This window comes from Neoarius graeffei, chromosome 8, assembly GCF_027579695.1.
Source record: "Neoarius graeffei isolate fNeoGra1 chromosome 8, fNeoGra1.pri, whole genome shotgun sequence".
NCBI lineage: Eukaryota > Metazoa > Chordata > Actinopteri > Siluriformes > Ariidae > Neoarius > Neoarius graeffei.
Window position 1 is genome coordinate 20,461,191 of NC_083576.1, and position 26,981 is coordinate 20,488,171.

General features: G+C 42.3%; 1 protein-coding gene across 2 annotated transcripts; it reads left to right on the forward strand.

The window, feature by feature from the left end:
- Window positions 1–432: 432 nt before the first annotated feature.
- Window positions 433–18,983, forward strand: rnf4 (ring finger protein 4). 2 transcript variants are annotated; one of them, XM_060927393.1, is made up of 8 exons: window positions 433–520; window positions 964–1,066; window positions 1,236–1,359; window positions 11,589–11,665; window positions 11,840–11,852; window positions 13,564–13,690; window positions 14,278–14,329; window positions 18,230–18,983. In XM_060927393.1, the coding sequence occupies exons 2-8, from the start codon at window positions 1,055–1,057 to the stop codon at window positions 18,377–18,379; spliced, it is 555 nt and encodes a 184-aa protein (XP_060783376.1). In that variant the 5' UTR covers window positions 433–520; window positions 964–1,054; the 3' UTR covers window positions 18,380–18,983. The 2 variants fall into 2 exon arrangements, with proteins under 2 accessions (XP_060783376.1, XP_060783377.1); XM_060927394.1 differs by lacking the exon at window positions 433–520 and adding an exon at window positions 532–760.
- The last annotated feature ends 7,998 nt before the right edge of the window (window positions 18,984–26,981 follow it).

Below are 26,981 nucleotides of genomic sequence, written 5' to 3' on the forward strand. Positions count from 1 at the left end.
CAAAATATTGACTATTCTGAAAATTATTGCGCTTTTTTCCCTCAGAATATCAGATATACTTATTTTGAGATATATATAAATAAAGAGTAGTCCTTTTTTTAAGAAAAGGTCCTATAATAAGAATATGCTCGAAATATTGGACTTGTGAGATATATATATATATATATATATTTTTTTTTTTTTTTTACTTTTTTCTATGACTTGAAATACAACTTTTATTCTCGAAATCATGTATTTCTCTTTTTCAAACAGTGGCCCGAAAACGCCAGTGTACAAACCGATCAGAAATAACAATGAAAATCCTCCACACCGATAGATGTCAGTGTGGACATTGCGACTTTTTCGTCGAAACGGCTGTATCCTAAATGGCTGCTACAGTGACGATGCAGTGCACTAGATAGGCTTTGGAATCTATTGTATTCTCCCCTAAATAGTGCATACGAACTCGAGTGCGTTTGGACCTCTACACGTCCGTTCATTTTTGAAACAGAAGCTGTTTTGACTTGTCGATGATTTTAAAGTATGTCGAAGAGAGCGCTTGATATTTCATCCATATTGTTATTTTTAATTTATAGTTGACCAACGATGTTTAAAAACAGAAGTTTAATTTTTTTTGCAGAATAAAACTAAACCGGGAAGCGACACAAAGCTTTGTACAATTGCAGGCTAACATCTTAGCTTTGCTGGAAGTCTGTTATTGTTAGCTGTTGAACAGGAAGTAAACTCTACACTGTTGTTTATATTCAATTTATTGTCGAAGGTAATATAATTTAAAATAAACAAGGTTATCTTAGCTGACACAAGTAGCATCCTGGGTAACTTTTCTCTAATCTAACATGGACCTCAGTGTGACATGCTAAGCTAGGGGTTTACAGAACCTCTGTACAGATGTATCCAGTCGTAGCTAATAAACACAGCTAGCATGGTTCGTGTAAATCTCACTGCCACCTGTTTTTCTTTTAGTTGGTGGAGTGGAGACTTTGGACGTCTTTAGGGTCCATGAACATTAATTTGTTCTTTCTTTACGTCCGAAGAACGTCTTGTCAAATTAATAATGAGCAGCGCGGTGAGTGATTTATTTTTCCTTGTCATTTCTTACCCACGTGATCTGATGGCAGCCACGTGACTTGCACTGATTATATTTAAGCCATGCTTTTGCTCACATGTCTTGTTAATTAATTTAACCAAATCTAACGTTTTCCTCCGCTTTTTTCTCTCCAATTGTTCTGTTGTAGATTCCGAGGAAAAGACGGACAGCTTCTACTTCATGTTCGCGACGCAACAGCAAAAGAAGCAGAACACAAATGTCTCAGGCTTCCATGGAAACCATTGATGTGATAGAAAGCGACAGGTTAAGCAGTGAGTGGAGTTTCACCAGGCGGTGATGTGCTGTTTAGTGGGGACATTCAAAAGGCACTCGTTTCCAAATCTAGAAAAAAAACAATTCTGGAGACTAGGTTTCATCTTAAACTTCACTGGGATGTAAACAGGCCCATCAGGGAAGGTTCACATAAAATGCACCATGGTTTCCTGATGGAGACTGTGAGCTCATAAAGTCTAAAGTGTAGCATAGACGATAAATGTATAACCTGTGTAAATTAGATATCGAGGCTTTCCACTGATTTATTCTTTTTTTTTCACCCTAAACTGTGTGTTGCATTTCCACAGATTGCTTTCTCCAAAGTGGCTTAAAGGAACAGTCCACCGTACTTCCATAATGAAATATGCTCTTCTCTGAATTGAGACGAGCTGCTCCGTACCTCTCCGAGCTTTGCGCGACCTCCCAGTCAGTCAGACGCGCTGTCACTCCTGTTAGCAATGTAGCTAGGCTCAGCATGGCCAATGGTATTTTTTGGGGCTGTAGTTAGATGCGACCAAACTCTTCCACGTTTTTCCTGTTTACATAGGTTTATATGACCAGTGACCAGTGTTGGGCATGTTACTTTCAAAAAGTAATTAGTTATAGTTACTAGGTACTTTTCCCAAAAAGTAACTAAGTTAGTAACGGAGTTACTTTGTCATAAAAGTAACTAATTACCAGGGAAAGTAATTATTTTGTTCCCCCTCAAAAAAATCAAATTCAATTAGTGTAATCATAAGAAAAGTGAATGTTAAATGTGTTTAATGACTGAAATGGACACTTAACAGAACCAATTAGTAACGTTATCTACACTATATTAATATTTTTGTGGGATAATGTGAGAAGACATCTATCAAATGTAATATATTTCTGTAGTTATTAAAATTGTTACTAATTACTGGCCACTGACGAGGACAAACGCTTTGTTCCTCGACATAATGTGCATTGCACGTAGACATTTTTGCCTTTTATTTCAAGTAATGAAAAGTAATGGCTGTATTTCCAATGTGAAAGCGCAGTGCTGGGCTGACCGCTCGCCATCGCTGGGTCTTCCGATTGAAAGAGTGCGCAGTGCAGTAGGCGTGGCCTACCTACGTATGTTGTGCAAATCTACTCTGATTGGCTTACTGTGTCGTCGTCGCGTGTCTCCCCGCCCCACACGAAAGCAGAGTAAAGAAAGGCTGAATGAGCAGCATGCCAGATGAGAACAGTTTTAATAAAGTAACGTAAAGCATTTTATTGTAAGTAACGGGAACGGCGTTATAACGATGTAAAAAGTAATTAGTTAGATTACTCGTTACTAAAAAGAGTAACGCCGTTAGTAACGCCGTTTATTTCTAACGCCGTTATTCCCATCACTGCCAGTGACATGAAACAAAGTTCAGTTACACAAATTGAAACGTGGCGATTTTCTATGCTATGGAAAGTCCGCACTATGACAGGCGTACTAACACCTTCTGCGCGCTTCGACAGCGCATTGATACCTTCACTCGGAGTTGTACCTTTTTTTTCTTTTTTTAGACAGGGTGGATGGACCAGGGCATTCGCCCGCCTGGCCGTGCCTGACGAGGAGCGCTCTCGGCCAGCTTAGGAGGCAGACGGCAGCCCCTCCTGGAAGAGTGGTTTTACCATGGGCCTCATGCGGAAAAATGACAAAGTCCCAGTTTTACCATGGGGCTCGAGTTGTACCATTCTTTTTAGACAGGGCGGACGGACCAGGGCATTCGCCCGTCTGGCCGTGCCCAACGAGGAGCGCTCTCGGGAGGCAGACGGCAGCCCCTCCTGGAAGTGCAGTTTTACCATGGGCCTGTGAAGGTATCAATGCGCTGTCGAAGCGCGCAGAAGGTGTTAGTATGCCTGTCATTATAGTGCGGACTTTCCATAGCATAGAAAATCGCCACGTTTCAATTTATGTAACTGAACTTTGTCATGTCACTGGTCATATAAACCTATGTAAACAGGAAAACGTGGAAGAGTTTGGTCGCATCTAACTACAGCCCCATAAAATACCATTGGCCATGCTGAGCCTAGCTACATTGCTAACAGGAGTGACAGCGCGTCTGACTGACTGGGAGGTCGCGCAAAGCTCGGAGAGGTACGGAGCAGCTCGTCGTCTCAATTCAGATAAGAGCATATTTCATTATGGAAGTACGGTGGACTGTTCCTTTAAAATGACCTGAACCCAAATGAGCATTTTGCTCTCAGATCCATCAGTGATAGTTTGGTGGTCTGAGGACACTCGATTTATAGTGAAAACTATAATCCAGGGCTGTGAAAAATTCACATAACTCTGCGGGTTTGATCACAAAAATACCATTTTTGCAAAAACAATGTAGAGGTGGGGATACTCTGCTAATGGTTGGGGACTGTAATCGCTGACGAGTACGTTGTTTACTGGATGGTGGAGGAAAAATCTAACGCTAGGTGTCTGTGTTTTACAACATCGTACATGATGATCACCAAAAGGCGTAAAGGTGACACATTTTCTTTAATATTTTCGGCAAGATTACATTTTTATTTCCATCGTTTCTTCTTTTGGCTGCTCCCGATTAGGGGTCGCCACAGTGGATCTTTTGTCTCCATTGCTCCCTGTCTTCCGCATCCTGCCACTTTCATGTCCTCTCTCACCACATCCATGTATCTCCTCTTTGGCCTTCCTTGTTTTCATTTACCTGGCAGCTCTATCGTCAACATGCTCTGCATCTCAGTCTCATCTCTCTTAGCTTCATTCCCAAGCTCTCCACATGTGCTGTCCATCTGATGTGCTCATTCCTTATCCTGTCCAACCTCCCATCACAAACCTTAACATCCTCAACTCCGCCACCTCCAACTTTGCCTCCTGTCTCTTCGTTAAGGGTACGGTCTCCAATCCATACATCACAGCTGGTCTCACTACTGTCTTATACATCTTACCTTTCACTTTTGCTGAGACTTTCCTATCACAAATGACTCCTGAAATCCTTCTCCAACTGCTCCACCCTGCCTGCACTCTCTTTCTCACCTCATTATCGCAGCCCCCATTTTCCTGCACAGTTGACCTCAGGTACTTGAATTCACCAACTTTCTTTACGTCTACTCCTTGCAGCTTCACTACACTCTCATCCCCATTCTCACTGATGCACATGTATTCTGTTTTGCTCCTGCTCACCTTCATTCCTCTTCGTTCCAATGCGTACCTCCATCTCTCCAAACCCAACTCAACCTCCTTTCTACTTTCACCACATATCACAATATCATCCGCAAACATCATGTTCCATGGTGACTCTTGCCTCACTTCGTCCGTCAAGCTATCCATCACTATGGCAAACAAGAAAGGACTCAAAGCAGATCCTTGATGAAGTCCCACCTTCACCTTGAACCATTCAGTCATTCCAACTGCACACCTCACTGCTGTTTCACTGTTCTCATACATGTCTTGCACCACTCTAATATACTTCTCATTCACACCACTCTTTCTCATACGATACCATAACTCCTCTCTTGGCACTTTATCGTATGCCTTCTCCAGGTCTACAAACACACAATGCAGCTTTCTCTGGCCTTCTCTGTACTTCTCCATTAACCTTCTTAAAGCAAAAATTGCATCCGACGTGCTCTTCCTTGGCACAAACCCGTACTGCTGTTCACAGATTGCTACCTCTCTTCTCAATCTCGCCTCCAATACCCTTTCCCATAGCTTCATGATGTGGCTCATCAATTTTATCCCTCTGTAATTACTGCAGCTCTGTATGTCTCCCTTATTTTTGTATATTGGGACTAGTGCACTCTTTCTCCATTCATTTGGCACTTTCTCATTCTCTAGGATCTTAAACAATCTCGTTAGGAACTCCACAGCCACCTCACCCAAACATCTCCAAGCCTCAATCGGGATACCATCTGGTCCGACTGCTTTCCCAGTCTTCATTCTTTTCATGCCTGCCCTCACCTCATCCTTACTAACCAACTCTACTTCCTGATTTGCTGTCTCCAATGAATCTGTCCTTTTTCTCTCTTGGATTCTCCTCATTTAATAAATCCTCATAGTGCAACCCTGATTCCAAAGAAGTTGGGACAAAGTACAAATTGTAAATAAAAACGGAATGCAATAATTTACAAATCTCGAAAACTGATATTGTATTGACAATAGAACATAGACAACATATATGTCGAAAGTGAGACATTTTTAAATTTCATGCCAAATGTTGGCTCATTTGAAATTTCATGACAGCAACACATCTCAAAGTTGGGACAGGGGCAATAAGAGGCTGGAAAAGTTAAAGGTACAAAAAAGGAACAGCTGGAGGACCAAATTGCAACTCATTAGGTCAATTGGCAATAGGTCATTAACATGACTGGGTATAAAAAGAGCATCTTGGAGTGGCAGCAGCTCTCAGAAGTAAAGATGGGAAGAGGATCACCAATCCCCCTAATTCTGCGCCGACAAATAGTGGAGCAATATCAGAAAGGAGTTCGACAGTGTAAAATTGCAAAGAGTTTGAACATATCATCATCTACAGTGCATAATATCATCAAAAGATTCAGAGAATCTGGAAGAATCTCTGTGCGTAAGGGTCAAGGCCGGAAAACCATACTGGGTGCCCGTGATCTTTGGGCCCTTAGACGGCACTGCATCACATACAGGCATGCTTCTGTATTGGAAATCACAAAATGGGCTCAGGAATATTTCCAGAGAACATGATCTGTGAACACAATTCACCGTGCCATCCACCGTCGCCAGTGAAAACTCTATAGTTCAAAGAAGAAGCCGTATCTAAACATGATCCAGAAGCGCAGACGTCTTCTCTGGGCCAAGGCTCATTTAAAATTGACTGTGGCAAAGTGGAAAACTGTTCTGTGGTCAGAGGAATCAAAATTTGAAGTTCTTTATGGAAATCAGGGACGCCGTGTCATTCAGACTAAAGAGGAGAAGGATGACCCAAGTTGTTATCAGCGCTCGGTTCAGAAGCCTGCATCTCTGATGGTATGGGGTTGCATTAGTGTGTGTAGCATGGGCAGCTTACGCGTCTGGAAAGACATCATCAATGCTCCAGGTTCTAGAGCAACATATGCTCCCATCCAGATGACATCTCTTTCAGGGAAGACCTTGCATTTTCCAACATGACAATGCCAAACCACATACTGCATCAATTACAGCATCATGGCTGCGTAGAAGAAGGGTCCGGGTACTGAACTGGCCAGCCTGCAGTCTAGATCTTTCACCCATAGAAAACATTTGGCGCATCATAAAACGGAAGATACGACAAAAAAGACCTAAGACAGTTGAGCAACTCGAATCCTACATTAGACAAGAATGGGTTAACATTCCTATCCCTAAACTTGAGCAACTTGTCTCCTCAGTCCCCAGACGTTTACAGACTGTTGTAAAGAGAAAAGGGGATGTCTCACAGTGGGAAACATGGCCTTGTCCCAACTTTGAGATGTGTTGTTGTCATGAAATTTTAAAATCACCTAATTTTTCTCTTTAAATGATACATTTTCTCAGTTTAAACATTTGATATATCATCTATGTTCTATTCTGAATAAAGTAGGGAATTTTGAAACTTCCACATCATTGCATTCCGTTTTTATTTACAATTTGTACTTTGTCCCAACTTTTTTGGAATCGAGGTTTTACTCTTTCCACCTTCTTAATACACTCTGTCAGCACATTTCCATTTACATCTTTCATCACTCTTACCTGCTGTACATCCCTCGCTTCCCTGTTTCTCTGCCTAGCTAGTCTGTACAGGTCTTTCTCTCCTTCTTTGGTCTCCAGTCTTTCGTACAACTCCTGGTATGCATCTGCTTTCGCCTTCGCTACAGCTCTTTTTGCCTTCTGTCTCATCTCTCTGTATAACCGCCTGCTTTCCTCGTCTCTCTGATCGTCCCAATTCTTCTTTGATAGCCTCTTTTTTTTTTTTTCTTTTATAATTTCCTGCATTTCTTTGTTCCACCACCATGTCTCCTTGTCTTCCTTCCTCCTTCCCGATGACCTCCCTAGCACCTTCCTTGCTGCCTCTCTTACTAGTACAGCAGTCGTATTCCAATCTTCTGGTAGACTCCCATGACCACTCAATGCTCGTCTCATTTCTTCCCTAAACTCCTTCTGATGTTCAACCTCTTTTAGTTTCCACCACTTAATCTTCGGCTCCACTATTTCACGCTTCCTCTTTTTCACTTTCAAGCTCATCCTGCACACGACCACTTGATGCTGTCTAGCTACACTGTCCCCTGCCATCACTTTACAGTCTCCAATCTCCTTCAGGTTACCCCTTCTGCAGAGTATGTAGTCCACCTGTGTAGATCCTCCTCCACTCTTAAACGTCACCCTGTGCTGCTCTTTCTTCTCGAAGTATGTATTGACTATTGCCAAATACATCCTCTTTGAAAAATCAACCACCGTTTGCCCTTCCACATTTCTCTCTTTTCCACCATATCTGCCCATCACGTCCTCATCTCCTCTGTTTCCCTCGCAAACATGTCCGTTGAAATCTGCTCCTATCAGCACACGCTCCTCCCTCGGTATACTTTCTACCACTTCATCCATCTTGTCCCAGAAAGACACTTTCTCTTCATTCTCACATCCAACCTGTGGGGCATACGCGCACACAACATTGATTACCACTCCTTGAATCTCCAACTTCATGCCTGTCACTCTGACACCCTCTTCACATCAATCACACTCAACCAACTCTCCCCTCAAAACAATACCAACACCATTTCTCTTTCCATCGACTCCATAATAAAACAACTTGCATCCATCTCCAATGTTCTTGGCCTTGCTTCCTTTCCACCTCGTCTTCTGCACGCACAAAATGTCCAACTTCCTTCTTTCCATCATACCTGCTAACTCTCTCGCTCTGCCAGTCAATGTTCCCACATTCAGTGTTCCTACCCTCAATTCTAAGCTCCTTCCCTTCCATCTTTCACGCTCTCTCCTAACATGCCTCCCCCCTCTCTTTCTCCATTTTGGTGCAACAGTAGCACATTTTCCACCGGCATCCTGTTGCCCAACGGTACCAGAGGCGGTCGTTGTATTTCTCTTTTCATTCCACGTGTTGGATTTGGCACGGTTTTACAGCGGATGCCCTTCCTGACGCAACCCTCTCCAATTTATCCGGGCTTGGGACCGGTACCAAGAGTACGCTTATGCACCCCCAGTGGCTGGATTTTTATTTCCATCGTTTACAGGCACAAAATGGCAAACATACCAAAAAAAGCCTTAAAGGAACAGTCCACCGTACTTCCATAATGAAATATGCTCTTATCTGAATTGAGACGAGCTGCTCCGTACCTGTCCGAGCTTTGCACGACCTCCCAGTCAGTCAGACGCGCTGTCACTCCTGTTAGCAATGTAGCTAGGCTCAGCATGGCCAATGGTATTTTTTGGGGCTGTAGTTAGATGCGACCAAACTCTTCCGCGTTTTTCCTGTTTACATAGGTTTATATGACCAGTGATATGAAACAAGTTCAGTTACACAAATTGAAACATAGCGATATTCTATGCTATGGAAAGTCCGCACTATAATGACAGGCGTACTAACACCTTCTGCGCGCTTCGGCAGCGCATTGATATCTGAGCTCCGTATCAATGTGCTGTTGAAGCGCGCAGAAGGTGTTTGTACGCCTGTCATTATAGTGCGGACTTTCCATAGCATAGAATATCGCTATGTTTCATATCACTGGTCATATAAACCTATGTAAACAGGAAAAACGCGGAAGAGTTTGGTCGCATCTAACTACAGCCCCAAAAAATACCGTTGGCCATGCTGAGCCTAGCTACATTGCTAACAGGAGTGACAGCGCGTCTGACTGACTGGGAGGTCGCGCAAAGCTCGGAGAGGAACGGAGCAGCTCGTCTCAATTCGGATAAGAGCATATTTCATTATGGAAGTACGGTGGACTGTTCCTTTAAACTGAAGTGTAAACAGATCAAATGTAAGATGCTCGTTTTATTAAAACAAAGGACACTTTTTGGCCTTTGCAAATTGCTGTGGGATAAGGGGAATAAAGCTTTGCTGTTCTTGGAAACGGGGCGGCACGGTAGAGCCCTGCACTCCCACAGGACCCGACGTAAAGCAGTGCGGCGGGGGACAAATTTTGAAAGCTCATTGCGGGCGGGAGGGGGAGCGCACAATGTGGGAGCGGGCGGGAGAGGTGATAAGCTGCAGTCCCGCTGACTAAAAACGTGTTTAAAATCAAATTATTAATTTATGTCTATCATATATAATTTGTGCTGGATATTTTATTTGGCATTAATAACATTTTAAGATGCCTAAATTTAAGGATGTGGTCTAATCTCGCGTACGTTTCCGATTCCTTTCCACTCTTCCGTGTTTGAGATCTCCGATCATGGCAGAAGAGCAGAGCTCCTCTAGTGAAGCTCACAATGGGTATCTCTGTAAAGCCTCAGCTGCGCATGCCGCCTGGCAACGTGCACCCTCACTACGTGCACTAGGTGAAGGATCGGTCAGTGGAGAGCTCAGCATGTTTAATTCCCCAAGCCAATGACAAACTTTCGTGAGAAATAATGCGAATGTCTGCATCATGCGGGATTTGTGGGTGGGAGCGGGACAAAATATGGCAGGCAGGAGCGGGACTGAAAATCATAATTCTTTGCGGGAGCGGGACTGCACAATGCGGGAGCAGGACTGAAAATTCTGTCCCGCGCAGACCTCTACGGCACGGTGGTGTAGTGGTTTAGCCTGGGCCCGCCCATCCTAAGTGTGACACAACACAGGGGGCTGTTGCGAACTTAGTCTGGCAAGGCAAGCTATCTCCAGCTCTTCCAAGCTCCCGAAAAATCGGGAGCCAGTCAACTTTGAGCATCTCCAGCGGCCCTGGGTAGAGGCGTGTTCAAGGCAGTAACGTAGTAGAACTGCGGCCAGAAGCCGTAGATTGTTTACAGAATCTATGCCGGAAGCGCTTCATTCACTGGAAACATTACGAACATGGAGCAGCGGCAAGACTTTGACACAGCGGTAGATGCTGTATTGAAAGCATTCGACGGGAAGTTTCTCTCCATTTCTGCTCGTGTTATCTTCCTCTCCCTCTTCAGCTCCTCCTTCTTCCTGTTACTCAAGCAGTTTCCGTCGCGTCACATACGTCAGAGGAAAGAGTGACGTGATTTGGTTTAAGCTTCGTCACAGCCTTTTCTGGCTTCGACCAGTAGCAAACTGAGGCATTTCAGGGAGGCGGGTCAACCACGCGCTTTGGGAAACAGTTGGGCTTAATATCTTTGCCAGACCAATCCTTGCAGAGCTTTGAAGTTGCGTTAGCCAGACTAGTAGTGGTTAGCACTGTCGCCTCGCAGCAAGAAGGTTCTCGGTTCGAGCCCAGTGGCTGACGGGGGTCTTTCTGTGTGGGTTTCCTCCGGGTGCTCAGGTGTCCCCACAGTCCAAAGGACATGCAGGTGAGGTGAATTGTTGGCTCTAAATTAACTGTAGCTGTGAAATGGTTTTGTCAGCCCTGCGATGATCTGGTGACTTGCTCTTAGATGCTCCTATCCAAAGCAATGTACAACATACCCAGAGTGGCCTGGGGAACATTTTCGGGGTTAGGTGCCTTACTCAAGGGCACTTCAGCTATTCCTGCTGGTTCAGTTAATCGAACTGGCAACCTTTTTGTTTACAAAGCGGCTTCTCTAACCTTTAGATCGTGGCTTCCCCGACCATGAGGACGCAGAGTACATCACTCTACCTTGTTCTTTTTCTATAAGAATGCATCCTGTTACTGTTTCTTGCTCATTCGTTTGCCCATCATGGATAAATACTACTAGCACTGGGTTGGGGGAGGCATTGTGTGTTTTTTGCAGCTTCTGTCTGTCTGAACATCTGAGGTTTTCTTTATGATATCTCAAGAACGAGTGGTTGAATGGAATGTTTTTAGGATTTGTATGGAATTTATGCTGTAACCAGCCAACGAACTGATCGGATTCAAGGTCAGAGCAAGAATTTTTTTTTTTTTCCTCTCTCCACACTAGCTTCCTTTTGTTAGTCAGATGTTCTTTGCAGATTTACTTCAATACTCTTCAGGTTTGAAGTAAATGAAGTGTTTCTGGCATATAAATTGGTAACAAAAAGGATTACACTTCTTGAAAGCATCCCAGTCAACTTGGTTTTAGTGCCTGAATGCAGCCTTTATGGCGCATCATTACCCGTTAATGTAGCAAACGTACAGCACCATGCATATCGGGTATTATCAGTCTCATTTCCACTTTTTTTTTTTTCTTTCTCCCCGCTTTTCACAGGTGAAGAGGTCGTCGATTTAACCTGCGAAGGATCAGAGCCTGCTGTGGTTGATCTCACGAACAATGATTCAGTTGTGGTAAGTGTTGCTCATTTAGTCTTTTCTGACCAAGTCTTCTGAATTCATGACTCCTTTTTGCTTTTGTGTTCATTAAAATACTGCTAGGATTGTCTTCATTGAATGCTTGCGTTTTCTTTCCCCCACCTCCCTACTTCTCCTGTTTAATCCTTCTGATCGCCACATGAAATGCAGCTGGTGGATGATGGTAACTAATCTCCTTGGCTTTTTTTTTTTAATCATTCTACAAACTGCTATTCAGACGCTTGTTTTGTGCAACATAAATTAATCTTGACGTTAGGGCTGTGCGATATGGGGGAAAAAATGAATATCCCGATAAATTTTCTCCATTTCACGATATACGATATATATCTCGATGTATTTAAATCTCCTCTAAAGGACCCCATGAAATCTAACTTTTACTCTTTACTGTTTTCACTACAATCCCTGCAGATTAAATAACATTCTTGGTTAACTTTACAGGTGGTTTTCAGCAACACATTTAAAATGTTCATGTTGGTGATTAATCGCAGTTGAATTGAAATAAGACTATTTTTATTCAACAAAGATGTGGCACAAACTGCAAAAACAATCTTGAAAATTGCAACAAAGGGGCAACACAATACAGAGCTGCTCAGAGCTCAAACCAATAAAGTGCAAGCTCAACACTGAGAAAGACATTTAGCCTAAATAAGAAAAGTGCTCTTTCATTAAATTATTTTAAAAAATAGATCTCCAAGCTATTAACCTGACTACTGAGAACCACTGGAACATTCACAATAGAGAGAGAGAGAGAGAGAGAGAGATCTGCAAAACATAATTTTTCTCTTTGCACACTTTTGAACTAAATGTTTTCTGGCTCTGCCTCTCAGATGTGTATAATTCCGGTATAATTGTTGGAAGCCTGTTTTTTCCACTATACTAATCGGGATCATGTCTTCGGCAATGACGTTAGTGATTGTATCCGTTATAGCTCTCCATCTCTGACTCGTTTTCTCATATGGGGGGGCTTTGGAGAACGAGGCTGCTATGGTCATTTGCTTAGCTTGTGGGGGGGTTTAGCTTGTGGGCAAGTAGTTTGGAGTTTAAGAGACTCTTCATACTGCACCAGGTGAGTTTTCAGGTGATGGAACATATTTGTAGTGCTGCTGCCTTTCGTGATGACAGGTTTTTTTTGCACACTTTACAAACTGGCGTTTGCTGTTCCACGTCCTCCTCGCGATATCCAAAAAATGCCAGATGACTGACCCCTTACTAGTTCTTTTAGGAACCAATTCGTCCGCTGCCATTTTTAATTTGTCGCTGAAATTGACCGAGCTTACACGGTAGCCTATGCAGCACCAGCGATTGCACGAACTGAGTCAGCGCTGTAAACCGAAACGAGAATCTTCCCGCTGGCAGTGTTGCCAGATATTGCACGAACTGAGTCAGCGCTGTAAACCGAAACGAGAATCTTCCCGCTGGCAGTGTTGCCAGATACTGCTGACGTTTTCCAGCCCAAAATATGTTCAAAACCTGCCAAAACGCACTTAAAACCGCCCAATCTGGCAACACAATCGAAACTAGAAAATCTTCCTGGAAGTTCCTTTCAGCACCGAGATGTCGCCCGGGATTGGTTGGCGAGTGCGTGACGTTATTGTTTTCTTTACCCTTAGGCAGCCTCTCACGTTACTGCCTGAGGGACAGGGAGAAAACCACCGGAAAAGGTTTTAAACAAACGCAACAAACACAAGTCAGAAGATGACCATAAAATACTCGATAGTTACGATATAATAATTTTATGTATCGCACACAGAATTTTCGGCGATATATCGAGTATATTCGATATATCGCACAGCCCTACTCGACGTGTATACTGCATTTGTCGTTCAGTCAGTTATTGGATCACGATTAGTCACGTGGTGTTCTTGCTTTGGAAGGTACACAGAGCAGACACACCGAGCAGGACACGGAGAGTTATGTTCTGAGCAGCGATGACGAGGAAGAGCAGTGTCCAGGTCTCAATCCAGCTCTCCTGTCATCACTACATGCAAGTGCAAAAGCCAGGTAAAAATCACCAGATCAGGGTTGAGCTTTAAAAGCTGTTATGCTGCTTGTTCTCTACTTCGGTCTTTCTTATGACGTGATTTTTTTGGCTTTGCCGCCTTCATTTAGCTAGGTTTCAATTAATTTGTGTGTTATTAGCTTAAACAAAAATTTGGTTGACTTCAGTTTGTCCATCAAATTGACTTTGTAGTTGTCATTTCTAATGTGGTGTCCCTGACGCTTCCATGAATGGCTCATGTGCACGACAAAAACCTAATGGCATCTAAAGACTAGGATCAAGTGGGATTTTTTTTTTTTGTGTGTGTGGGGGGGTTCATATTGTGTCCTAAATTTCTACAGTGAACACTTCATTTATATTTTAAGCCTCAATTGCTTGGTTTCCTCAATGTGCTATAGTTTGTCCATCAGCTATATAGACATTTAACAACTGGAGCAGAAAATGTGCACAAGCTGCATCATGTTTATGTATGCATGAACCTTCTGTTAGTTTTGCATGTCGTGTCTTGATTAGTTCACCTCAAACCAGAAAAATCAGGTTGAGAAACCGTAAATAACGCATAGCGTTTGGATTGTATGCCCTTGTACAGGTCTACACCTGGAGCGGTTAGCTGCCCTGTGTGCATGGATGCTTATGCAGAGGTAAAATTACATCAAAATTGGTTGAGGGGTCACAGGTTTCTATTCAGCCACTTTTATACTTCCTTCTTGTGTGAATATTAAGTGTTGGTTGACGTAGTACTGCATGTTCTCCAGAAGTAGAATGAAAATGGTGATGGGAGCCTTTTTGAGTAAATGGTAACAAATAAGGATCAGTGTGTGTGTGTTTTTTTTTTTTTTAGCGTTTTCTAATAACGACACTACTGGACTAGGTGTCATTTTAGTCGGTGGGGAGGGGATTTAAAGGAACAGTCCACCGTACTTCCGTAATGAAATATGTTGTTCTCTGAATTGAGACGACGAGCTGCTCCGTACCTCTCCGAGCTTTGCGCGACCTCCCAGTCAGTCAGACGCGCTGTTACTCCTGTTAGCAATGTAGCTAGGCTCAGCATGGCCAATGGTATTTTTTGGGGCTGTAGTTAGATGCGACCAAACTCTTCCATGTTTTTCCTGTTTACATAGGTTTATATGACCGGTGACATGAAACAAGTTCAGTTACACAAATTGAAACGTGGCGATTTTCTATGCTATAGAAAGTCCGCACTATAATGGCAGGCGTACTAACACCTTCTGCGCGCTTCGACAGTGCATTGATACCTTCACTCGGAGTTGTACCTTTTTTTTTTAAAGACAGGGTGGACGGACCAGGGCATTCGCCCGCCTGGCCGTGCCTGACGAGGAGCACTCTCAGCCGGCTTGGGAGGCAGACGGCAGCCCCTCCTGGAAGTGTGGTTTTACCATGGGCCTCATGTGGAAAAATGACACAGTCCCAATTTTACCATGGGGCTCGAGTTGTACCATTTTTTCAGACAGGGTGGACGGACCAGGGCATTCGCCCGCCTGGCCGTGCCCGAAGAGGAGTGAAGGTATCAATGTGCTGTCGAAGCGCGCCGAAGGTGTTAGTACGCCTGTCATTATAGTGCGGACTTTCCATAGCATAGAAAATCGCCACGTTTCAATTTGTGTAACTGAACTTTGTTTCATGTCACTGGTCATATAAACCTATGTAAACAGGAAAAACGTGGAAGAGTTTGGTCGCATCTAACTACAGCCCCAAAAAATACCATTGGCCATGCTGAGCCTAGCTAAATTGCTAACAGGAGTAACAGCGCGTCTGACTGACTGGGAGGTCGCACAAAGCTCGGAGAGGAACGGGTCAGCTCGTCTCAATTCAGAGAAGAACATATTTCATTATGGAAGTATGGTGGACTGTTCCTTTAAGGCTTGGCTCTTGGCTGTGTTTTGAAAAGGTTCTTCTAAAGGTATGCAGCACACTATCACTTGGAATATGAATTATTGGCTCAGCCTTTGGCTGAAGCCTATAGAGGCACCTGTCTGTATGCCAGTTTAACTGAATTCAAGCATGTTTAAGAATGTAATTGGCGTGCCAGCCTCAAGTAGCGATTCCACATTATGCAAGTCCGACATTTCATGACCTCAGTTCGTGATGTCGTCATCCTCTGTGGCTGAGTGGGCTAGAGTGCTGTCCAGGAAAGGACCAGATTCGAAACATCCGTTTGAATCCTGGCATCACGGTGTTTCTGCGTGGGCTATTTTTATTATACCCCTGCTCCGAAGGAAGGGGGGTAAATACTGTTTTGTCCGCCTGTCAGAAACACCCTTTTTCTCTGCAACCACAAATCATAGCCACTTGGTAACAAACTTCATCTTGGGGGTTCTGTATCAGTGTATGCGGTTTTCAGGTCCGTCTCGCACTGACTTCTTGTTTACCTACTTAATGTATTTACGAAACACATGGCGTGGACTTGGAAAATTCTCATAACATTTTTCTCAGCAACTACAAATCACAACTGCTTGATATTTGGTACAGAGCTTCAGCTTGGGGTTCTATACCTTGTATACCGTTTTCAGGTCTGTCGCACAACTTCCTGTTTACCGACTGAATGTATTTATGAAACCTATAGGGTGGATTTTGATGCCATTTTAAAATTACCTTTAACGGGTACCTGGGGAGAACACTGCTCTTTTACCTGTTTCGGGGTAATTATTTGTTGAAGTCAACATTCATAAGTGTCCGATTGCTTGCGTTCTTATACAAGCGAGAGCGGGGGAGATATGTAAGTGAGCAGTTGATCTTGTTTTTATCCCCCACTGGCTGAAAGGGGTTGTCATGGCAACGTCCTTCCATCCATCCTGGGAAGGGTACCTTCCTTCTGAAATCAACTCCTCTCAATTTTTTGAGGAATTTTCACAAAATTTGACAGCATTCTTGGTTGGTAATGTGCATCTTGCAATTTTGTTCAAGTCAGTCGCATTTTACCAGAGTTATGCACGCTTGTCTTCTATTTATGTACTGTAGCTTCTATCTCCTGCTCAGACCTGCACAGGTCTCTCGTGGTACACTGGTTAGGACTACCTGTCTGTTATGTTCACTTTTGAATGGGCTTCACTTGATCAAGCTGGACGCAAGACGGGTGTTTGTAAATTGTTAGTATGAGCGTTTGACATTTTTGAGATTTGCTCTTCATGAAAATCCTGTAAACTTAGACAAACGTTAGTTCGTATCTTAGTTGTATGTAAAAAAAAAAAAAAAAAAATTTACATTAGGAAGTAAACCTTGATATGATCAACTGCAAGCCGTATAGAACTTTCATGGATTGCTGCATTTTTATTTTTTCGTTATGCTTTACATTTAAAGCACTTGGCAGATGCCGTTATCCAGAAGAACTTGCAGTGCTCTGGAGTCTCGACCAAAAACACACTCATGCTAGTTCTCTAGGTCAGGGATTATAGTACGATCAAATTTTGAATTGTTCGTTTCATTTTACAGGCATTAAAGAATGGGGGGGAGGGGGGAATAAAGCAAGCTAACACAAACCCATAGATTAAGTCAAATAAAAAAAAAAAAAAAATTCCATTATTCATAAAGTGGCACGTATAAACCTGCTTCATCTGATGGAAGATTTGCCACTCACCTATTCATATTTTTAATACAAATATTTTTATTGGCCGAGAAGTGAGTCAAAATGCTATCCATTTCTAGTCTGGCTAACGCGACTTCAAAGCTCTGCGAGCATTTGGTCTGGCAAAGATATTAAGCCCAACTGTTTCCCAAAGCGCGTGGTTGACCCGCCCCCCTGAAATGCCTCAGTTTGCTACTGGTCGAAGCCAGAAAAGGCTGTGACGAAGCTTAAACCAATCACATCACACTTTCCTCTGATGTATGTGACGCGACGGAAACTGCTTGAGTAACAGGAAGATAAATACCTCCAGGGCTGCTCTTTGCTCCATTTTCAATGAGAACTTCCTGTTGAATGCTTTCAATACAGCATCTACCGCTGTGTCAAAGGCTTGCCGCTGCTCCATGTTCGTAATGTTTCTAGTGAATGAAGCGCTTCCGGCATAGATTGTTTACAGAATCTATGGCTTCCGGTCGCAGTTCTACTACGTCAGTGCCTTGAACACGCCTCTACCCAGGGCCGTTGGAGATGCTCAAAGTTGATTGGCTCCCGATTTTTCGGGAGCTTGGAAGAGCTGGAGATGGCTTGCCTTGCCAGACTAGGCTCGCAATAGGCCCTTGTGTTGCGTCACACTTAGGATGGGCGGGCCCAGGCTAATCCATTTCCGCCTTTACCCTGATTGTTCATTTAGTGCTCCCAGCCATCTGTGCACTTGAACTTTTTGTGGCTGTCACGATGAGGAAATGAGCTGTCAGAACACACTTTTGATTTTATGGGTGATCAACATGAGGATGATCAGGGTTTCCGAATCTAAGTACAGTGGAAGTTAGTTCAATGGCTTCTGCAGACATTTACACACCTTTTTAGTGAAAGATTGATGAGGCCTAATGTTTGGATCTAAAACAAGTCGTACAGAGAAACTACTACTCACCCGAATGAATATCTTCTTAATCTTTTCCAGGTCATCGAGAGCGGACGGCTCATGGTCTCCACCAAGTGCGGCCATTTGTTCTGCAGCCAGTGCATCCGTGACTCCCTCGCCCGGGCTCACAACTGCCCCACGTGCAGGAAGAAACTCAATTATAAGCAGTATCACCCCATCTATATCTGAGAAACACACTGTGGTTTCACAGTTCTGTGTAATCAGACTTGCACTTTTATGGTTCTTGTGTTTTTGCCGTATTCCTTCCTAAAAGCTGGCACGGTACATCACCTGAGCTTCTTAGCATCATACATTACTGGATTAATGTCCATAAAGAGAACTTCATCTGCTCAAGGACCTGGAACCAGAAAGCAGTTCATTTCTTTGTAAAGTATTGCTTTTAATGGTACAGTCCCACTTAAAAATATTGGTTCCTAGTGTGATGTATTTTTACCGTGTTTCACAGGACTCTGTAGCTAGAGTGCATCGTGTGTGTGTGTGTTTGTCTTAGAACAAAGTAAAATGAATGCTTAATGATGCACTCTGCTGCATACTGTCTGGATCGGTCACTATGCCATGTAAGAGCCCAAGCCCTGTTTCATCAGACAAACTGAATTCGCCATCTGCTTTTAGGTTATGTAGCTGCAATCTGTTAACAACTGTGTGCAACTGGTTTGTTCCATGAATCCATTCACTGTAAATATTTGTATGCATGAATGTACAAAATTCTAGTAAGTTAATAGTAAGGAATGTGTAGAGTAAACCTATTCCAATAAAAACTGCAATACCATCAGTTTGCTTGTAATTTTTGGACTTGACAAGTGAGTCTTTTTGCAAGCTTTTGTCCATTTCTTATGCCAGTTCAATGTTTAAAAAAAAAAGCCGTATTTCAAATTGGTAGCTGCGTGGGTTGTTTTTTAAAGGAAAAGCTCATTTCGGCATGTTCTACAGTCTTTCCACAAATGTCATGAAGCATAAGGGGCAGGTGACCTGAATTCATGGACAGTGCACTCTGCCTGATTTTTGTATTTTCTTTGCTTAACGTTCCTACGTTCCCCACAACCCTACCCAACTACCAACTGATGGTGGCACCACTTGAATTCATATCTGCTTACGGAAGAGCAGTGCTCTAGTCTGTTCAGCTTTCACGCCTCATCTGTGCACTTGATGACTTAAGTGCTATAGGTTCCAAAGCTTCAGCATCCATGCTAACACTGCCATTCTCAATCAACACTTTCCATGGATTGAAGTCTCTCTGCTGTGTTTGTCCAGTCATTTTGCATTCTGGAGCATTTGCGGTCACGGTTCGTTTGTTTGTCTCTACCTTTTCTATGTTGGATCACTAATTATAGCCACGATGGGAAAAATAACCACTGGGCAGTGCAGTGGTTAGCACTGTCGCCTCACAGTAAGAAGGTTCTGGGTTCAAACGTCATACCTGAGCGAGGTCTTTCTGTGTGGAGTTTGCATGTTGTCCATGTGGGTTTCTTACAGGTGTTCTGGTTTCCTCCTACAGGCCAAAGATTACGGGAAAATACCCAGCCACTGGGCTTCTACAAGACGGTGCTTACTTGGTGCCAGTTCCAAACCTGGATTGATTGGTAAGGGTTGTTAGGAAGGGCATCCAGCGTAAGTCCTATGCCAAATCAAGTATGCGGAACAGATCTGCTGTGGGGACGGGAGCAGCAAATAACCATTGACGATGATGCATAGTAGGTGGAGATCCAGTTAAACTAATCTCAACACTGAGGTGACTACCAAAAGGACTGAAGGATACTGTTGACTGGTTGACAGGATGCCAAAACTAGGATATAAATGATTATACAAGAAGGATATCGAGGCAACCAGAGCCTGGAATGTCCACTAGCTACCAAATGTCAGCTACAAGGCGATGGTTGATTTTGAGCGACCTCCTTGATATGTCGATGATCCTCAACATTGAAGTTTGGTCATTTATCCTGTTTTGAATATTGCTGAAAATCTTTCTTGTAAACGCACTAGCAATGTCGTCCTGTGATGTCAGTGCAGTACAGAAGTGTTAACTTCTAACAGGAATAATAAAAATACACCACCAAGCAACCCAGGTTTCATTGGCAACACATTTCATGTGTTTCAGGCTGAACTTTTCCTTTAACCTTTTACTCTTCAGGAGTCAGTTGTGTATGTGCTTGGAAGAACCACAAGATGGCGGTGTGGGTTGTAGGGAAAGTAAATCAAGACTATGAACAGTCATGTGAACAAAACTGTTCTCTTGCCCTGCTCTCAAGATATTCTAGTCCTTTTCGTATTTTAGTATGGTCAGGTTTGATCAGGAATGTGTGTGAAATAGAAACTTCTAATAGTGCTGTCAAGAACTGTTGGAATTGGAAAAGAATTAATATTTCCACTAATGGGGTTTTAATTTTCTTTTGTCATGTACTTGCATAAATAGAAATTATATGTGGTACTTGACACTGAGATATCAGGTTTTTTTTTTTTTTTTTAAATCTAACTTGGGGCGGCACAGTGGTGTAGTGGTTAGTGCTGTCGCCTCACAGCAAGAAGGTCTGGGTTCGAGCCCCGTGGCCAGCGAGGGCCTTTCTGTGCGGAGTTTGCATGTTCTCCCCGTGTCCGCGTGGGTTTCCTCCGGGTGCTCCGGTTTCCCCCACAGTTGAAAGACATGCAGGTTAGGTTAACTGATGACTCTAAATTGGCCGTAGGTGTGAATGTGAGTGTGAATGGTTGTCTGTGTCTATGTGTCAGCCCTGTGATGACCTGGCGACTTGTCCAGGGTGTTCCCCGCCTTTCGCCCAGAGTCAGCTGGGATAGGCTCCAGCTTGCCTGCGACCCTGTAGAACAGGATAAAGCGGCTAGAGATAATGAGATGAGAAATCCAACTTGAAGTGATTGTGGTTCAATGAGCATTAACTGTTCAAGTGTCTTGAAATCCTCAGAAACAAAACTGAAACTTTTGGTACCCACGGTTTTCTTTACTTGTGTCATTTTAACAATCCTATTCAATTAGGATCATTATTCAAATGTATGGTATTCATTGGAGCCATAAAACTTCTTATTCCAGAACTTTAATAGGTCCAGGTTGACTTATTATAAGCTGATATGTTTTCATATAATCAGGAATTTGGACACACCTTCTAATTCAGTGGTTTTCTTTCTTTTCATTAATTAAGTCGCTTCATGTCTTAAAGTAATGATGGATGTTTCTCTTTACTTAACTGAGCGGATCTTGACATGTATTACTACAGTTGTGGAATAGGGCTATTTACTGTTATTATTTACTGTTTGATCTCAATCTCATTAAGAAGGCAAGAAATTGCACTACTTTTGACAAGGCACATCTGTTAATTGAAAAGCGTTTCAGGTGATCATGAAGCTGGTTAAGATGATGTGCAAAGAGTCATCAAGGTAAACAGTGACTGCTTTGAAGAATCTAAAATATTTTGTTCTGGAAACACTTTTTTTAAATTACACACACAATGCAGTATTTGCTTGATAACTTTGCTGAAGTAATGCAAAATTATACAAACAGTTGTGTATATTCTTATGTACAGTGCTCAGCGTGAATGAGTCCACCCGCTTTGAAAAGTAACATTTTAAACAATATCTCAATGAACACAATTTCTAAAATGTTGAAAAGACAAAGTTTAATATAACATCTGTTTAACTTATAACGTGAAAGTAAGGTTAATAATATAAACTTAGATTAGACATTTTTCAGTTTTACTCAAATTAGGGTGGTGCAAAAATGAGTATACCTCACAACAAAAACTACTACATCTAGTACTTTGTATGGCCTCCATGATTTTTAATGACAGCACCAAGGCATGGAATGAACAAGTTGACATTTTGCAACATAAATCTTTTTCCATTCTTCAACAATGACCTCTTTTAGTGACTGGATGCTGGATGGAGAGTGATGCTCAACTTGTCTCTTCAGAATTCCCCATAGGTGTTCGATTGGGTTCAGATCAGAAGACGTACTTGGCCACGGAATCACTTTCACCCTGTTCTTCAGAAATCCAACAGTGGCCTTAGATGCGTGTTTAATCATGTTGGAAAAGTGCACAACGACCAAGGGCACGGAGTGATGGTAGCATCTTCTCTTTCAGTATAGAGCAATACGTCTGTGAATTCATGATACCATCAATGAAATGCAGCTCCCCGACACCAGCAGCACTCATGCAGCCCCACATAAGGACACTGCCACCACCATGTTTCACTGTAGACCAGGGGTGTCAAACCTGATCCATAAAGGGCCTTGTGGCTGCAGGTTTTCATTCCAGCCATGCAGCAGCACACCTGACTTGGCTCATTCAATCAACTGAACTGTCTTCACACAGTCAAATACTTGCAGCCACACCCACCCTTGATTAAAGGGTGGGTGTGTCAGTTGATTGAATAAGCCAAATCAGGGTGCTGCTGCATGGCTGGAATGAAAACCTGCAGCCACACGGCCCTTTATGGATCAGCTTTGACACCCCTGCTGTAGACACCATGCATTTTTCTTTGTATTCTTCACCTTTGTGACGCCATACAATTTTGAAGCCATCAGTTCCAAAAACATTTATCTTGGTCTCATCACTCCAGCGTATAGAGTCCCAGTAGTCTTCATCTTTGTCAGCATGGGCCCTGGCAAACTCTAGCCAGGCTTTTTTGTGGCTGGGCTTTAGGAGAGGCTTCTTTCGTGGACGGCATCCATGCATGCCATTCCTCTGCAGCGTACGCCATATTGTGTCACGGGAAATAGTCACCCCAGTTTGGCTTTCTACTTCTTTAGATAACTGCAGTGAACTTGCATGCTGATTTTCTTCAACCCTTCTCATCAGAAGATGCTCCTGTCGAGGTGTTAACTTCCGTGGACGACCTGGATGTCTCTGTGAGATGGTTGCAGTTCCATCTTTCTTAAATTTTTGTACCACTTTTGCTACAGTATTCTGACTGATAAGTAAAGCTTTTCTGATTATTCTGTAGCCTTCACCTTTGTGGTGTAAAGAAATTAGTTTCTTTGGGGAATTCTGAAGAGACAAGTTGAGCATCACTCTCCATTCAGCATCCAGTCACTAAAAGAGGTCGTTGTTGAAGAATGGAAAAAGATTGATGTTGCAAAATGTCGCCAACTTGTTCATTCCATGCCTAGAAGACTTGGTGCTTTCATTAAAAATCATGGAGGCCATACAAAGTACAACCTTGATTCCAAAAAAGTTGGGACAAAGTACAAATTGTAAATAAAAACAGAATGCAATAATTTACAAATCTCAAAAACTGATATTGTATTCACAACAGAATATAGACAACATATCAAATGTCGAAAGTGAGACATTTTGAAATTTCATGACAGCAACACATCTCAAAAAAGTTGGGACAGGGGCAATAAGAGGCTGGAAAAGTTAAAGGTACAAAAAAGGAACAGCTGGAGGACCAAATTGCAACTCATTAGGTTAATTGGCAATAGGTCATTAACATGACTGGGTATAAAAAGGGCATCTTGGAGTGGCAGTGGCTCTCAGAAGTAAAGATGGGAAGAGGAACACCAATCCCCCTAATTCTGCGCCGACAAATAGTGGAGCAATATCAGAAAGGAGTTCGACAGTGTAAAATTGCAAAGTTTGAACATATCATCATCTACAGTGCATAATATCATCAAAAGATTCAGAGAATCTGGAAGACTCTCTGTGTGTAAGGGTCAAGGCCGGAAAACCATACTGGGTGCCCGTGATCTTCGGGCCCTTAGACGGCACTGCATCACATACAGGCATGCTTCTGTATTGGAAATCACAAAATGGGCTCAGGAATATTTCCAGAGAACATTATCTGTGAACACAATTCACCGTGCCAGCCGCTGTTGCCAGCTAAAACTCTATAGTTCAAAGAAGAAGCCGTATCTAAACATGATCCAGAAGCGCAGACGTCTTCTCTGGGCCAAGGCTCATTTAAAATGGACTGTGGCAAAGTGGAAAACTGTTCTGTGGTCAGACAAATCAAAATTTGAAGTTCTTTATGGAAATCAGGGATGCCGTGTCATTCGGATTAAAGAGAAGGACGACCCAAGTTGTTATCAGCGCTCAGTTCAGAAGCCTGCATCTCTGATGGTATGGGCAGCTTACACATCTGGAAAGACACCATCAATGCTGAAAGGTATATCCAGGTTCTAGAGCAACATATGCTCCCATCCAGATGACATCTCTTTCAGGGAAGACCTTGCATTTTCCAACATGACAATGCCAAACCACATACTGCATCAATTACAGCATCATGGCTGCATAGAAGAAGGGTCCGGGTACTGAACTGGCCAGCCTGCAGTCCAGATCTTTCACCCATAGAAAACATTTGGCGCATCATAAAACGGAAGATACGACAAAAAAGACCTAAGACAGTTGAGCAACTAGAATCCTACATTAGACAAGAATGGGTTAACATTCCTATCCCTAAACTTGAGCAACTTGTCTCCTCAGTCCCCAGACGTTTACAGACTGTTGTAAAGAGAAAAGGGGATGTCTCACAGTGGTAAACATGGCCTTGTCCCAACTTTTTTGAGATGTGGTGTTGTCATGAAATTTAAAATCTCCTAATTTTTCTCTTTAAATGATACATTTTCTCAGTTTAAACATTTGATATGTCATCTATGTTCTATTCTGAATAAAATATGGAATTTTGAAACTTCCACATCATTGCATTCCGTTTTTATTTACAATTTGTACTTTGTCCCAACTTTTTTGAAATCGGGGTTGTACTAGATGTAGTAGTTTTTGTTGTGGGGTGTACTCATTTTTGCACCACCCTAATTTGAGTAAAACTGAAAAATGTGTAATCTAAGTTTACATTATTAACCTTACTTTCATGTTATAAGTTAAACAGATGTTGTATTAAACTTTGTCTTTTCAACATTTTAGAAATTGTGTTCATTGAGATATTGTTTAAAATGTTACTTTTCAAAGCGGGTGGACTCATTCACGCTGAGCACTGTACATAAGAATATACACAACTGTTTGTATAAATTTGCATTACTTCAGCAAAGTTATCAAACAAATACTGCATTGTGTGTGTAATTTAAAAAAAGTGTTTCCAGAACAAAATATTTTAGATTCTTCAAAGCAGTCACTGTTTACCTTGATGACTCTTTGCACATCATCTTAACCAGCTTCATGATCACCGGAAACGCTTTTCAATTAACAGATGTGCCTTGTCAAAAGTAGTGCAATTTCTTGCCTTCTTAATGAGATTGAGATCAAACAGTAAATAATAACAGTAAATAGCCCTATTCCACAACTGTAGTAATACATATGTCAAGATCTGCTCAGTTAAGTAAAGAGAAACAACATCCATCATTACTTTAAGACATGAAGCGACTTACTTAATGAAAAGAATGAAAACCATTGCATTAGAAGGTGTGTCCGAATTTTTGCAAAAATGTCGCCAACTTGTCCATTCTCTCAGACGCGCAGCTTGTGAACAGGCAAGGCAGGCAACTGCTTGGGGCCCCCTGGCCCAGGGGCCCCCCCGAGAGTCGGGGCCCGAGGGCTTATTTATTTTGTTTTTTATTGTTTTTATTGTTCTTTACCACTGTATTTTCACATTTGGAATTTAAAAAACTTTGGTTTCATACATTTTTCGTTGGTGTCAGATTATTTATAACATACACTGCTCAGAAGGGCCCCCTGGAAATTTTTGCTTGGGGCCGCAACAGACTCTAGAATCGCCTCTGCATTCCATGCCTAGAAGACTTGGTGCTGTCATAAAAAATCATGGAGGCCATACAAAGTACTAGATGGGACATTCCACCGAATGGGTGCCATTTGCTTGTTGTACCACTCCCAAATTAAACTTAATTTGTTATATCTTTTCAACACTGATTATAATAACACACATATTTAACTATTCAAAATGTGTATTGGTCAACCTCAGGTTACGTTATTTATTTATTTTTTTACAAGGTTTGGAAGTCAAAGATGGCTGCAGTTTTCTCAGTCCTGTTACCAAAACAGGACTGAGTTTTTAGCCTAAGATTAGCTAATACATGGAATTAAGCCACATGGCGTCCTCGCTAATAGCATGACCACACTTAGCACATTCTAGTGATTTACCAAAAATCTGTATTTTTGAAATAAACAAATATCATCTAAGAAATAATTTAAGTAACAGGACCGTATGTTGACATTGACCTTATCAGTCAAAGTTAAAAAATCATCAAATATACAGAAAAGTAAATGAGAGAACTAACTTTTGGTCTTCCCATGGCCTTCAGAAGACACAACTGATGTAACTTCCTGTTGAGCATGTGATTTATGGAATGTTCCAAATTTGTCAGATGGGGTAATATGTTTGGGTAACAGGACTGAGTGAAAACCCAGGGACACGACTAAAATGTATATTTTAACTTGTATATTGTGGATTTCTAAAGAAAAAAAAATATTTAAACCATGGAGTCACACAACAGTGCAAAAGAAATACTATTTCTGAAGGATTTTAATCATAGTTAAGTATAAAGATAGTGTGGGGACAGGTACCACATGCTATTTTTCAGTGTTTTACGTAGTTTTTATTAATCCTTACAATTATATATCTTAAATTTTACATCAGATCAATGTGCAGGACATTCTGTGTAATAAGGAAATTTTTATGTGCATTTATACATATAATTTTCTAGGAACAGGGCGGCACAGTGGTTAGCACTGTCGCCTCACAGCAAGAAGGTCTGGGTTCGAGCCCCATGGCCAACGAGGGCCTTTCTGTGCGGAGTTTGCATGTTCTCCCCGTGTCCGCGTGGGTTTCCTCCGGGTGCTCCGGTTTCCCCCAC

Excerpts from the sequence above, each read along its gene's own strand:
- rnf4 (XM_060927393.1), top strand. Across the intron at positions 1,360-11,588 it reads AGAAAGCGACAGGTTAAGCA|GTGAAGAGGTCGTCGATTTA; the intron begins GTGAGTGGAGTT and ends CGCTTTTCACAG. Across the intron at positions 13,691-14,277 it reads CATGCAAGTGCAAAAGCCAG|GTCTACACCTGGAGCGGTTA; the intron begins GTAAAAATCACC and ends GCCCTTGTACAG.